The sequence below is a fragment of the Triticum aestivum genome, chromosome 1B (genome assembly GCF_018294505.1).
Source record: "Triticum aestivum cultivar Chinese Spring chromosome 1B, IWGSC CS RefSeq v2.1, whole genome shotgun sequence".
NCBI classification, from domain to species: domain Eukaryota; kingdom Viridiplantae; phylum Streptophyta; class Magnoliopsida; order Poales; family Poaceae; genus Triticum; species Triticum aestivum.
In genome coordinates, this window is record NC_057795.1 from 202,530,578 (window position 1) to 202,543,784 (window position 13,207).

Consider the following 13,207-nt stretch of genomic DNA (forward strand, 5'->3'; position numbering starts at 1 on the left):
AAAGTTGGGGAAAGAGTAACCCAACACCACTTCATTAGACTGATTGTAATAAAGAACAAGACCACCAGAGAGACCACCGCTTTCAATAACATGAAGGAAATAAACCCTAACTTAATCCTCAACTCAATTGCCTTAACTTTATCCAAATTAGACCCAGACAAAAAAAATCACATCTGCTCTCACCCTTCCCTTGAAGATCCAACACATCACGTACTGTCATTGTTGAGAGCATGCCACGAAAGTTCCACGAAAGAACTTTCATTGTGGTCGGGGATCGGAACAACGAAGAAAAAAAAACTCTCGACGACAGGAGCCGCCAGAGGACAGCAAACCCTAGCTTATTCTTGCTAGGGGACAACGAGTCTGAAGAGAAATCACCTCGTCAGAACATCAATCAAGCTTCACGAGCGCAGCAACATACGTGCGAAGTTAGCGATCACACAAGTAACTGGATTGATTCTCTAGTAAGAGCACTGGTGCACGCACTAGCACACGTACGTACACGTGAACCTGATCCGGGCCATCGTCAACTGATCGATCGGCTCGGAATAACCGTCACTCCCAAAGAAAGCGGCCACCGCTACCGACGGCGAGGCGGTCCAACCCTAGATCGCCACCGCCCAGTGCGCCTTAGAACAACCTCAAGCCTTCGTACGATGCCAATGGTTGAGCTCTAGTAAAAGTGGACTCTCCTCTGCGCACCACGATTTAGCCGTGTCTTAATGGAATACGAGTGTTTCATGTCAAAAATAAAAATAGTTGCATCGTTTGCCAAGAGCGCTAGAATAAAACCTGGTGGTTTCTCCCGCCACATAGTCGACGTAATCTTTTTTTCTTTCTGAAATGTGTAATCTTTCTTTTATTGAAAGGTATGGTCATTTTTTAGATTGCTCCAGAATTAATATTTTTAAGAGAAACATCGCCCTATAATGTTTTTTTGTTGTTGAGAAAACGCCCTAGAATGTCTAGTTTGGTTGGATTGAGTATGATGGCCGAGAGTCCGGTCCAGGTAGCCATCCGGCTGGGCCGGAGGACGTCAACAGCCCAGCTAGTAAGAAAGCATGAGCCGACCTGAATATCCTAGCCGTCCATCCGTTGATCGGACCGCTTCAAGTCCCCCACGCCATTTGCCAAATCGTCGCTCGGCAACCTCCAGCAACCCCTATATAAGGCCGGGAGATTTCTAGGGTTTCCGCCGCCGCAGCCACACCCAGAACCAGCTAAACCATACCATCTTCGGCTTCCTCTCCACCGGCGCCCCCCCCCCCCCCCCCCCCCCCCCGGTCTGATCACCATGGTGAGCTCTCGTACTCCTACCGCGATGCCAACGCTCGGCATTTCTTGTGTGTCCCGATGTTCTTACGCGCTTGTCTCTCGCAGTCGACGGAGAAGAAGCAGTTGAACACGATGCGGGAGATCAAGGTGCAGAAGCTCGTGCTCAACATCTCCGTCGGCGAGAGCGGCGATCGCCTCACTCGAGCTGCCAAGGTACCGTAGATCCGCGACCCATCCATCCCAACACGGTCTCCTCGACAAAAAGAATAATTAAAATCCTTTGCTGTATCTGATATTATTTTAGTGCGTGTGGTCATAGATCTGCATTTGCGCGACCCGCTCCAAATTAAACTTATCCCATAGTGCTCTATGGTGTTCGTCTTATGTGCGCTTGCACAGCTAGTTTTCTTAATAATAAATTTTGAGATGCGAGGTTAATTTATTCGAATTTACTCATCAGGTGTTGGAGCAGCTGAGCGGGCAGTCGCCAGTTTTCTCCAAGGGTAAGATATTGTTCAGAAGCTAATGTTTGCTCTATGATTCTGGACTGATTTCAACATCCAGTGGTGCTTACGGTCATGGCGGTTTTATCCTTGCAGCGAGGTACACTGTCAGGTCTTTCGGCATTCGGCGTAATGAGAAGATTGCCTGCTACGTGACAATCAGGGGTGAGAAGGCAATGCAGCTTCTCGAGAGTGGGCTGAAGGTGAAGGAGTACGAGCTCCTGAGGAGGAACTTCAGTGACACTGGTTGCTTTGGGTTTGGTATTCAGGAGCACATTGATCTTGGCATGAAGTAAGATAACCTTTCCTGTACTCTGTTCTGCTTGCATTTTATATATCCGAATTATGTATATACTTAGGACTGTAAATTTGGTTCACTGGATAACTTGATTGTGAGATTGGTTTGCAACATAAAGTTTCTTGTGACATACATGCATTACTGACTGTGGATGCCGGTTCTATAAAAGTTTCTTGTGTGACATACACACATTGTGCAAGTATCACAGTGGAATCCTGATGTCCATGTTGTCATAATCTTAACGCAAAATGGTGGAACTTTTATCATCACAAGTATTTTGTAATGCACTGTCTTTAAAAGTTTGCAATACATAATAATTATAAATACTTTAGTATGCATTGCTATTGCTGCCTACGTTTTTGTTTATCATTGCAAGTCACTTTAGTAAGTGTTGCCCCAGTCTGAAATTATTTTTCTGTGATGGATATGAAGCACTGTTCCTGATGTGTTGGACAATGTGTTTCTCAGTTATTAAGTTTCATAAACAAATCTCTCTTCATAACCGAGAAGTCAAGTTTCTTGAATTCTTGTACATGCTAATGTATGGTGCAGCAATTGATATTTTTTGCTTCCAGTGCAGAAAGGTCTGGTATATTTTGTCTGTCCTTTTCAAGTAAAGAAATCGAATTTTATCAGTATAATGTCTTGTCTTGTTCAGTTATACCTGTATGTTGTCTGGTAGGTTTGTATAAAAGTGTTTTGCCTTACTCTCTTGACTACTTTTTGCATGCTAGTACTATTGATATCCTATTGCTTACATACTTCAAACTTACTGGATTAATTCTCTCAGGTATGACCCATCTACCGGCATCTACGGTATGGACTTCTTCGTGGTTCTGGAGCGAGCTGGATACCGAGTCTCCCGCCGGCGCCGATGCAAGGCCCGTGTTGGGATTCACCAAAGGGTGACCAAGGAAGACGCCATGAAGTGGTTCCAGGTCAAGTATGAGGGTGTCATCCTGAACAAGTCCCACGCTAGCTAGTAACCTTTTGAGTGATTGAGTTGTCGTTAGAGCTTAAGTCTGTCAAGCTTAATCTGGATCATGGAATCGTATGTTTATTGGATACAAAGTTGCACTATCAATTTTGCCTTGTCTGTTGGGCTGACCTGCATCTATAATTCCATCAAATCTTTTCGTGGTTTCATATTTGAAGTTGAACATTTCATCAACTTTTTTTCTGCTGTTGTCTTTCATTCTCTCATTTAGGCAGCAAAAACAGGCTAACAACTCCCTAGAGAGGCTTTCTGTCTCGTTGTCGTTCAGATTACCATACTGTTCTTGAGTTGAAGTACATACTTGCTACACTGTTTTTAGTTGAATCAGAGCATTCTGCCCGGATGGAAAATTGCTACTCAACCTGATGCTTGAAACGCAGCCCGGAGAAAATGCCAGGGCTGACTCGCAAATCCTATATCCAGCCCATAACTCCCGGAAGCCCCCTGTTGGATCTAGCAGGGAGCCCTTGGATTTGACCCGCTATGGCCCGCCTGACTCTATGTAAATTTATCCTCATTCGCGGTCCGAACCAAACCTTAGCCACTTCATTTTCCTTCCCCTGCTCTTCGCGACTATGGCCTTATCACTTGCGGTCTCGAGGAGGATAGGGTGGTTAAGTGCGCATGATCATGGACGGACTCGTTCCTGCGCATCTGCCAGGGCTCGTGATGGAAGATGCACCACTTGACCGGATGCGGTGTGGCCCGTTTGACATCCGAACATTGGATAGCGGCGCAAACCCTAAGGTGGTGCGTCATTCTCATGATCATGGACAGACTCGTTCCTGCGCATCTGCCAGGGCTCGTGATGGAAGATGCACCACCTGACCGGATGCGGTGTGGCCCGTTTGACATCCGAACATTGGATAGCGGCGCAAACCCTAAGGTGGTGCGTCATTCTCATGATCATGGACAAACTCGTTCCTGCGCATCTGCCAGGGCTCGTGGTGGGGATGGCGGCGCAAACCCTAAGGTGGTGCGTCATTCTCGCGGGGTCGGTCTTGAGGCGTACGCGACGAGGCTGCAGAGGCGGAGTCACATGTCGCCAGCCTGGCTACATCCATTGTTGATCTCACATCGATCGTCGACGTTGAGGCCATGGACTCCAATGAGGAAGTGTAAGACATGGAAAATGATGACGCCTGAAGTCCATGAGCTGGTCCATGTCCCACGCCCTGCTATACCTCGCCGCTGACCGCATCTTCACTCCGAGGGGCTTCATTAGACATGGACACGGCCGTGGAGCTGGACGAGCGCTGGCGAAGATTTAAATTAGGTTTTATCTTCATGTAATTATATGGATTTAATGATTTAAAAAATAAGGTATTCAGTTGTAGAATTCAATGTTTGAGTGCTGGTCGATCACTGTCCGCGAACGCGGCTGGCTGTTTCATATGTTGTTTTTTTGAATTGTTTGGATTGCTTATCACATGTGTCACGAAGTGGCTGTTCCATACGTTTGCTCTTACTATTCTACCTTTTGATCGCCAGCCATTTAATTCCTGGCATCGCTAAAGAAAGATCTCAATTAAAGTCCTTCCTCCGGTTCCGTCACGCAAGAGATATGCAACGCTGTAGTAGTATGTGATACAATTTCGAGGCTTCAAACATCTCAAACCATACGATTATGGACGAACCACGACGAGATTAATACAATGATCAAACACGCAAGCAAGAAATTGCAGAATGACTGGGTTCTGCAGGTGCAGAGACCCCTGGCCTTGGATGAGCCTCCTCCATCCACGCTCGCCATCCCATGCCACTGTCGCATGAACTCCTTGCCGCCGCCGCCCCATCCAGTGATGTTCGCCGCGTTCTCGCCGCAGATCTCGCACCGCCTGCATTCAACTCCTTTTTAAGCCAACCTATTAATCAAATAAAAATGATGCTAATAGGTTGTTCTTTTCTTTTTTGCTGACTTTACGACATTGGTCCTAGTATATTTGTCGGCACCATTACAATTATACTTGCTCGTTCCAGAGTACTCTGGACCAATATCATTAGATGCGTCATGAATTTAATTTTTATAATATATAGATTTTATATTATAGATGTTAATGTTTTCTTATACAAATGACCGAAAGGAGTATTTTCCAGTGTTTTTTAGTTTTTTCTAAGGAGCCGGCGGGAGCATTGAGAAACACACTTTTTTTCTTGTGAGAAGTGGCAAAACCCTAGAAAGCTAATAAAACATTGACAACTCTGCCGATGCTCACAGTAGGCAAGGCGGAACCCTTTCAAGGATGAACTAGCCGATGATCACCCCTTGCATCACCTTGCGCTCTTCAAGCCAGGACTGCAGCGCCGATACCGTGCAGGAAGTGGTCGCCATGATTCCCCAGTGCCTGGGCTCCCACCCGAACATTGCCTTGAAAGGAGTCATGCCTATTGCAGAGTGGTATGATGAATTATACCAAAACTGTGCCAATGGTATCCAAAAGCTCCATTTCTTGGGACATGCTTGAACGAAACACCTCAGGTAGGTCTTGATGCACTGGTTGACTCTCTCCGTTTGACCATCTGTTTGTGGGTGATTCGCCGTGCTCATGCGCAGCTCCGTTCCTGCATACTTGAACAACTCTCGCCAAAAATGGCTGGTAAACACCGGGTCTCGGTCAGACACAATGGCTCCAGGGAATCCGTGCAGCTTGTATAATTGTTGCATATACAGAACAACCACTTTGGCAGCAGTATAGGGGTGCGCCAGAGGAAGAAAATGGGCAAACCTCGTGCGCTTATCCACGACCATCCGCAGGCAGTTGAACTGCCCTGATTGCGGCAGTCCGTCCACAAAATCCATGGTAATGAGATCCCAAGACTCGCGAGGGATTGGTAGAGGCATCAGGAGATCCGGGGAAGCTGATCTATCTGGTTTTGCTTGTTGACATACCTGACAGCAGCGCACGTATTGTTGAACATGTGTCTTCATTTTGGGCCATGCAAACAGCCCGCGGATGCGACGATAAGTCACTGGGAAACCGAAATGCCCTCCCATGGCCCTGTTGTGGAAAGCTGAAATAATGCGCTGCTGTATCTGTGTTGACCCCCCTAGCCAGATTCTATCACGAAAACGCAGCAGCCCCTGTTTTAGGGTGAACCGCACTTTTGGATCCTCTCTGATGGCTAGTTGTTCCAGGAGACGCTGAGCATGTGGGTTACTGTTGTAACTAGCAACGACCTCCTCAAGCCAGGCGGGTTGGCATGAGCTGATGCCGTGCAGCAGCTCGGTGGGATTGGCGCGTGAGAGAGCATCGACGGCCGTGTTGTCGCTTCATTTCTTGTAACGGATGGAGAAACGCAGCCCCAGGAGCTTAGTAAATGCCTTCTGCTGCCATGGTGTTATGAGGCGCCGCTCATTGAGGTGGATTAGGCTGCGCTAGTCAGTGGAGATGATGAATTCGGCATGCTGGAGATAAGGTCTCCACTGGTCCACCGCCACAATTACTGCCAAGTATTCTTTTTCGTAAGTGGACAGACCCTGGTAACGCGGACCTAACGCCTTGCTCATATACGCAATGGGATGCCCCCCTGTTGCAGAACTGCTCCAATGCCTTTATTGCTGGCGTCGGTCTCCACTACAAATGTCTTGGAAAAGTCCGGCAGGGCCAGCACTCGTGCCTCGATCAGCTGTTGCTTAAGGGTTTGGAAGGCTGATTTGGTCACTGAAGTCCAGACAAATGGCACCCCTTTTTTGAGAAGGTTGAAAAGGGGCCATGCTATAATGCCAAAGTTTTTGACGAAATGGCGGTAGTAGCCTGCTAGGCCGAGGAAGCTGCGGACTACCTTGGTGCTGTCGGGTGACGTCCATTGTGACACTGCTTTTATCTTGGCTGGCTCCGTTGCAACGCCCTGAGCGCCGATCACATGCCCCAGATAGGAGAGGCGCTGCTGCCCGAACTCGCATTTTGATAGTTTGGCCTTCCACTCGTCCCTTCTGAGCAGAGCGAGCACATTTCTCAGGTCATGGACATGGTCTTGGAGGGTTTTGCTGAACACCAGTATGTCGTCGAAAAAACCCAGAACGCATGATGTGGTTGGAATAATTGAGGTAAGTGGTTGCAATAATTGAGGTAATAGTCACATGATGCGCGTTCGCTGTTGAGCTCGTATAAAAATGTTACTCCCTCTCTAAAGAAATACAAGAGCATTTAGATCACTACTTAGTTCTATACCAGCTTACGGTTCTGATTGCACAAGTTTATTCTTTTTCTTCACCACAGTTAGTGATTCCATACATTACTTATGCCCGTCCGTATAATACGCACTTCAGTCATCCTCCCTAACTGAGAAAGCTCCAATGTTGACTGGCACAAAAACTATTCTTCAGAGTTTGACGCATTCAGAGCGTCTTGAGCTCCTTTCTTATCCTAGAATTTCAGGTTGAGCGTTTGCCTCAAATTTTCATGCTTTGTGTCTAATACCACTACTTTTTTCTAGGAAAAAAACCGTACATACTGGGTTCCATGAGGTCTTGCGAATCGACGGCGAGGGTGTTAGCCAGGTGCGGCAACCATCGGACATGACGGGCCGGTGCGGTGGCAACGCGGAGGCGAGAGATTGAATTGAGGAGGCGACGGTTGCCAAAGAAGAAGATGATTGAAAAAAAGTACTACGTATAAGCATTTTTAAGCACACAAGAGTTGGGATCATCAATACCTATTGCCCCTCACGGAGAACCATGCCTCGGCGCACCGCCGGTGCGCCGCCGCGATCTCGCCTCGGCAGCCGCAGCCGAGGTTTACCAACTGCCCGCTCCCGCTCTCCGCCGGCAGGTCGCCGTCCTCAAGCTGGCAAATTCTGCAGCCGCTCCCGGTTCCAACCTGCCCCTGCCGATCAGCCGTCACCGCCGACCTGTCGATGTCGACCGCAACATGTCCGACGACGCCGCCTTCCACGGTCGGCCCTTCACACGCTCCAGCGCCTCCAGCAGTTGTCACCATGGCCGCCTTCTCATCTCATCTCATGCCATGGTGTCGTTGATGGACCAATATCTAATTAATGACCTACGGAATCTTGGGCTTTGCGGGAAGAAATGAATGATGACGGGAGGGAGCTACTGTAGATTCTTGTTATCGTCTCGGTGTTGCGAATTGGCCGACGCAAGTTGACTTTTTTTTTTCTAACACGGCGCAAGTTGAGCCGAGACAGCGAAAGGTGAGGGCGATGCAATGCAGGGATTCAAAATGGGAAAAAGGGCAATGAGTGCCGGACTTTGCGTACCGGCCAATTCTTTGTTTCTTCAAACAGTAAAGGAATTCAAATAGGGTTGGTCTTTTTTCTTGGATGAAATCGTTGGGGTACACAAATTCAAATAGGGTCTGTTTTTTTTATACAGTACTCCTTCAGTTCCTAAATATTTGTCTTTGTAGATTTCAAATGGACTACCACATACGGATGTACATAAACATATTTTAGAGTGTAGATTCACTCATTTTGCTTCGTATGTAGTCACTTATTGAAATCTCTAGAAAGATAAATATTTAGGAACGGAGGGAGTATTTAGTATTGTGGCAGATTATAATATTCCCGGCTGCGTAGTTTTTGACTACTAGATGATGCCCCACACGTTGTTGCGAGAATATTTTGCAATATTTCAATGAAGTTTTGGTTATATGAAACATCAATATTTGAAATAATAGTTTTTGAAAGTATATAAGAATTAAATGTAAATAACATAATAGAATGGAATTTTACATGCAAGCATGATTGCATGTTGAAGTGGTTTTTTATTACGCGTAGTTGCATGCTTGGGTGGGCATTTTCTTATGCATGTTGAATGATCAGGTGGCAAGCTTGCATTTTGAGAGAAATATGTTAGTGGGGGCTAACTATTTAGATATAGAAGATTTATCCTTCAGCCTTTTTATAAGTGACAACATATATAAATGACGACAAGTACATTTAGTGAAAGTTATGACTTCGAGGAAGGAGGTTAGAGCTCGCAAGAATAAAAGAAAAAACAGGACCAAAAGCACCCTCCACCATGTTATTGGAGAAGAAGACCCTATAAACAGGCGCCCATTAGATCTGCTCGCTACAGAATTTTCGCACTAATCCAGATTATCTGGGTGTTCCGGCCCGTAGGTCGGACCACTCAATACCGTGAGATAGAGCAACTGCAAACCCGGAATGTCAAACCCTCGGGCACTCTAAATAGACATGCACAGAAAATGTCAATACTTTCTTGTACGAACTATGTTCTCAATGATCTAGGACAAATTTGAAAGCTAATGATAATATCTAGGTCCTCACAAAAAGAGCCACCCTACGTTAACAAAGCATGGAGGATGCAAAATATTAACACCTTTGAGCACTCTATGTATGATGTGGTTAAACCATACATCTGGTAGCCCCTCTTTGTCATGTGGTTATCAAAACTTTAGAACTATAATACGGTCTCCCTCCAAGCACCTTGAGACCAGTAACTAGGAAAGTCTAGCGTATGCAACCCTTTTCATTGCTCATCCCACTTGAGGTCGATGGTGTCGTTCATGCTTCTCTCAAGTCATAATCCTTATCTTGATCATGAAAACTTTGAGAAGACTATCAATTCCGCCCCCCATACTCTAGTGTGGGAAGCCTTCACTTGAACACATTTTCACATGTCCATTATTACTAGATGGATGACAAGCTTCAACCATATAATTCTCCGAGTGCTTATCTTGAACTTGCTCTTTCATATCCCCAAGTGCAAGAGATTACAACAGTCTTCATTGAGAAGTATACAACTCTAATATATATATTCAGCACGGTGGAATAGAAAAGAATACTTCTAAGCTTTAGAGGTTGAGCTATCAATTCAACCACACCTGAAAAACAAGTATTGCTCAAAGCATTTATTAATAGCAATGACAATGGAGTGATCTGAGGGGTGTATGTTTTAGTAAAAGTAAGAAAGCAGAATAATAACCAACAACTGCCAACTATCAATTTTCTTGACGAGAGCAAGCAACAGCAGAAAACACAGGCATGTGGATGGATATCGAGATATTGCATGGATGATATCAATTATGTAATAAAGCAATCCAAAAGGTGCAATGTCTAACTCGTGTTCTAAAATTATTATAGTTGATGGTATAACGGCGGAAAAAATTTATATGAGACCAGGTCTCGCGGTTACCAGATGAGACCCGCCCTGATGGATGACACGTGGCATTCACAAATCACAAAGCATCTAATCTCCTCCCCCCTGATTTCAGGTGGAGGGTGGGGTAGATGCTTTGTGATTTGTGAATGCCACGTGTCATCCATCAGGATGGGTCTCACCTGCTAACCCGTGAGACATGGTCTCATAGAATTCTTTTCCGTATAACGGCCTAGGGGCACCTCATGCCACCACTTAGGCCACTACACGACCCTAGCCACTTTTGGAGATATGCCCTAGAGGCAATAAAATTGTATTATTAAATTTCCATATTCATAATTAAAAGTTTATATCCTATGATATAATTGCTATGATCCTGGAATGTGCGATGCAGTGGAAAACTCATATGCACACGTGGAATGATAAACGGTAAAATAAGATTCCTAGCCTCGCCTCTAGGACTAGCACAAATGTTGTTGGTGATCATGTTTTCCGGATTTTAGGATATCGTTAAGTGTAACGATAGTCCTAAAACAACTTTTTTGAGAGCATGCCTTTAGAAGAGTGATCGTATTGAATCGATCCAAACTTGTTTGATATACTTAGAGATACAATCGTCAAAATTCAATTGTTATAACATTGAGTGTTAACATGTGATTTAGTTCCTTAGACCATGAGAGTATTGTAGTCACTTCCTAGTGTACAATGAACTTTGGGGTTGTACCAATGTCATCTGTAACATGGTGATCACAAGATAACTTACAGGTTCACCGAAAAGTTTGACAAGGAATTAGATAGCTCAAGAGTGGGATTTGCTCCTCCAATGATGGAGATATATTCTTAAGGCCCTCTTGGTGTGACTACATCCATAATCGTATGTCCAGAAACAGGTGACTATGTCACGGGGTGTCCAAACAAGATGTCGCCTCATGAACTCCTGGAACTTAAGGAGGAAATCGACAATTCACTTCGCAAGGGTTTCATTCATCCAAGTTCCTCGGCCTAGGGAGCACCTTCTCTCTCTGTCAAGAAGAAGGATGGAACGAATCATTTGGTCCAAGACTACCGACCTATCAATCAAGCAATAATTCAGAACAATTATCCCCTTCCTCGGATCAACGATATGTATGATCAACTTGCTAGTTCCTCGGTATTCTCTAAACTCAACTTCAGGTTGAGTTACCACCAGATCCGGGTGCGTGAAGAGTATATTCAAAAGACCGCATTCGTTACTCGCTATGGTTCATACGAGTACACCGTCATGTCTTTCAGCTTAACCAATGCTCCAGCTACATTCTCTCGTCTGATGAACTATATCTTCATGGAATACCTCGACAAGTTCGTCGTGGTCTATCTGGATGATATCCTGGTGTATTCCAAGAATAAAGAAGAACATGCTAAATACTCCCAACATCCATGATCCTGAAATTTAAAATATTTCCACTATTATCCTTATGCATGAATTTGATTATATAATTCAGGAAGTTAGGAACATCTTTGCTTTTATAAGATAGATTTTGAGCATCCTCCTATAGAAGAAATTCTCCATGATAAAGACACTATATGAAGGTTGGAATCTAAAGAGTATTTTGTGTATGATGAAAATCTTATGCTGAAATTATTAAAACTTTATACCATCATACCTGTAATAAATTTGAATGGATTACTAAGGGGATTGCTGAAGGGTTTAGTAATAAGTGGTGAAAGGACATGCGGTGCCCCCATGCGTGGTTTTGGTAATTGCTGACAATCTCTATGGACTAATGGTTGCCTTGAGTTATATTTGAAGGATTTGTCCATAAGCTTTTCTTGGAGTCCATTTGTTGGTTTCAAGGAGAGTTTGTGACGACCAAGGTGCTATTCAAGGAATTACCTAAAGTTTGGTCATGTGAGAGGTTGATCAAGACTAAGTCAAAGAGTGAATCAAGTTGATCAACACACGAAGTGTAGAAGATGCACCAAGAGGGATCAAGTGATCCCATGGTATGGTAAGCATTGTCAATTACACTTTGTATACTAACACATGGTATTCGTGAGAGTTCTTTGTGGGGTTAGGTTGCGGGGTGTAAGTTCAAGTGGAGCATCACGAAGAGATAAAATGCTTGAAGCTTTCCATCCATTGTGGTGACAATGGACTTGTGAAGATGTTCAGAAGAGTGGCTCACCCATAGTGGAGTATGGGGGAGCAATCAACTAGTCTTCATCAAGCCAACGCAGTCAAGAAAGGTGGTCCAACTTGAGGGAGTCAAGATCATCATCATCTAGCTCAAGTGGACCGTGTGCAAGGCAAAGGTTTGCCCTTGATAGATTTTCTATTTACCGGTCTCATGGTGGTAGTTGGGAGATCGGCTTATAGGATCGATTGCTGTACTATCAAGGGGGGCTCTCAATGAGTAGCTTGATCGTATCATTCATAGAGAGCTCAAACCATTGCATTCTTGCATCATATTTCTTGGTTCTTGTTTGGTTCTCTTTGTGAGTCTTAGAACTTTTGGTCATCTTGATGATAAGCTCAAGTTCATCGAAAACGGAGTTCACATGCATCTTCTATGATGTTTTCGATATTGGAGGTTATGTTGGTTCTTCTTTGTTGGAGGTTTAACTCCTCCATTTTTAGGCATACCTCCCCTGCATCTTCTTACTATAACCAATCGCTGTTTTGTTGCTACTCGTCGTCTTGTTTCCAACAAGCTTGAGTTTGTTCAATTCGGAGCTCATTTGCAGAAGTTATGGCAGTTCTGGCTTTATTGTATCCTTCTATTGTCTTAAGCTACGATATGAAGGCAACCAAGTGCTAAAGCCTCTATGGCATGCGGTAGTACTACTCAAGGGAGCGGTAGTACTGTTGCCTCTAGCCCAGAATGCTGCCACACACGGAAGTAGGTGCAGAAGTAATTTTTTACTTCCGCCCCTACGCGGTAGTACCGCTCCCTGCGAGCGGTAGTACCGTGCCGGCTTTCTACTCGAAGCTAGCCCCAGCGGATGTAGGCGCGGCCATAATTTTTTACATCCGTGGACGCACGGTAGTACCGCTATCTCTAGCGGCAGTA

At 45.0% G+C, this 13,207-nt stretch overlaps 2 protein-coding genes across 2 annotated transcripts; one reads left to right on the forward strand and one right to left on the reverse strand.

Annotated features, from left to right (window-relative positions):
- Positions 1–1,252: 1,252 nt before the first annotated feature.
- LOC123115714 (60S ribosomal protein L11) lies at positions 1,253–3,222 on the forward strand. Its single transcript, XM_044536819.1, has 5 exons — positions 1,253–1,297; positions 1,381–1,488; positions 1,736–1,778; positions 1,875–2,070; positions 2,867–3,222. Exons 1-5 carry the CDS (start codon positions 1,295–1,297, stop codon positions 3,057–3,059), a joined length of 543 nt encoding a protein of 180 aa, XP_044392754.1. The 5' UTR covers positions 1,253–1,294; the 3' UTR covers positions 3,060–3,222.
- A 1,375-nt stretch (positions 3,223–4,597) lies between these two features.
- Positions 4,598–8,196, reverse strand: LOC123089466 (uncharacterized). The gene is made up of 2 exons (XM_044511144.1): positions 7,730–8,196; positions 4,598–4,911 (listed from the first exon to the last, which is right to left on the reverse strand). The coding sequence occupies exons 1-2, from the start codon at positions 8,011–8,013 to the stop codon at positions 4,686–4,688; spliced, it is 510 nt and encodes a 169-aa protein (XP_044367079.1). The 5' UTR covers positions 8,014–8,196; the 3' UTR covers positions 4,598–4,685.
- Between the last annotated feature and the right edge of the window lie 5,011 nt (positions 8,197–13,207).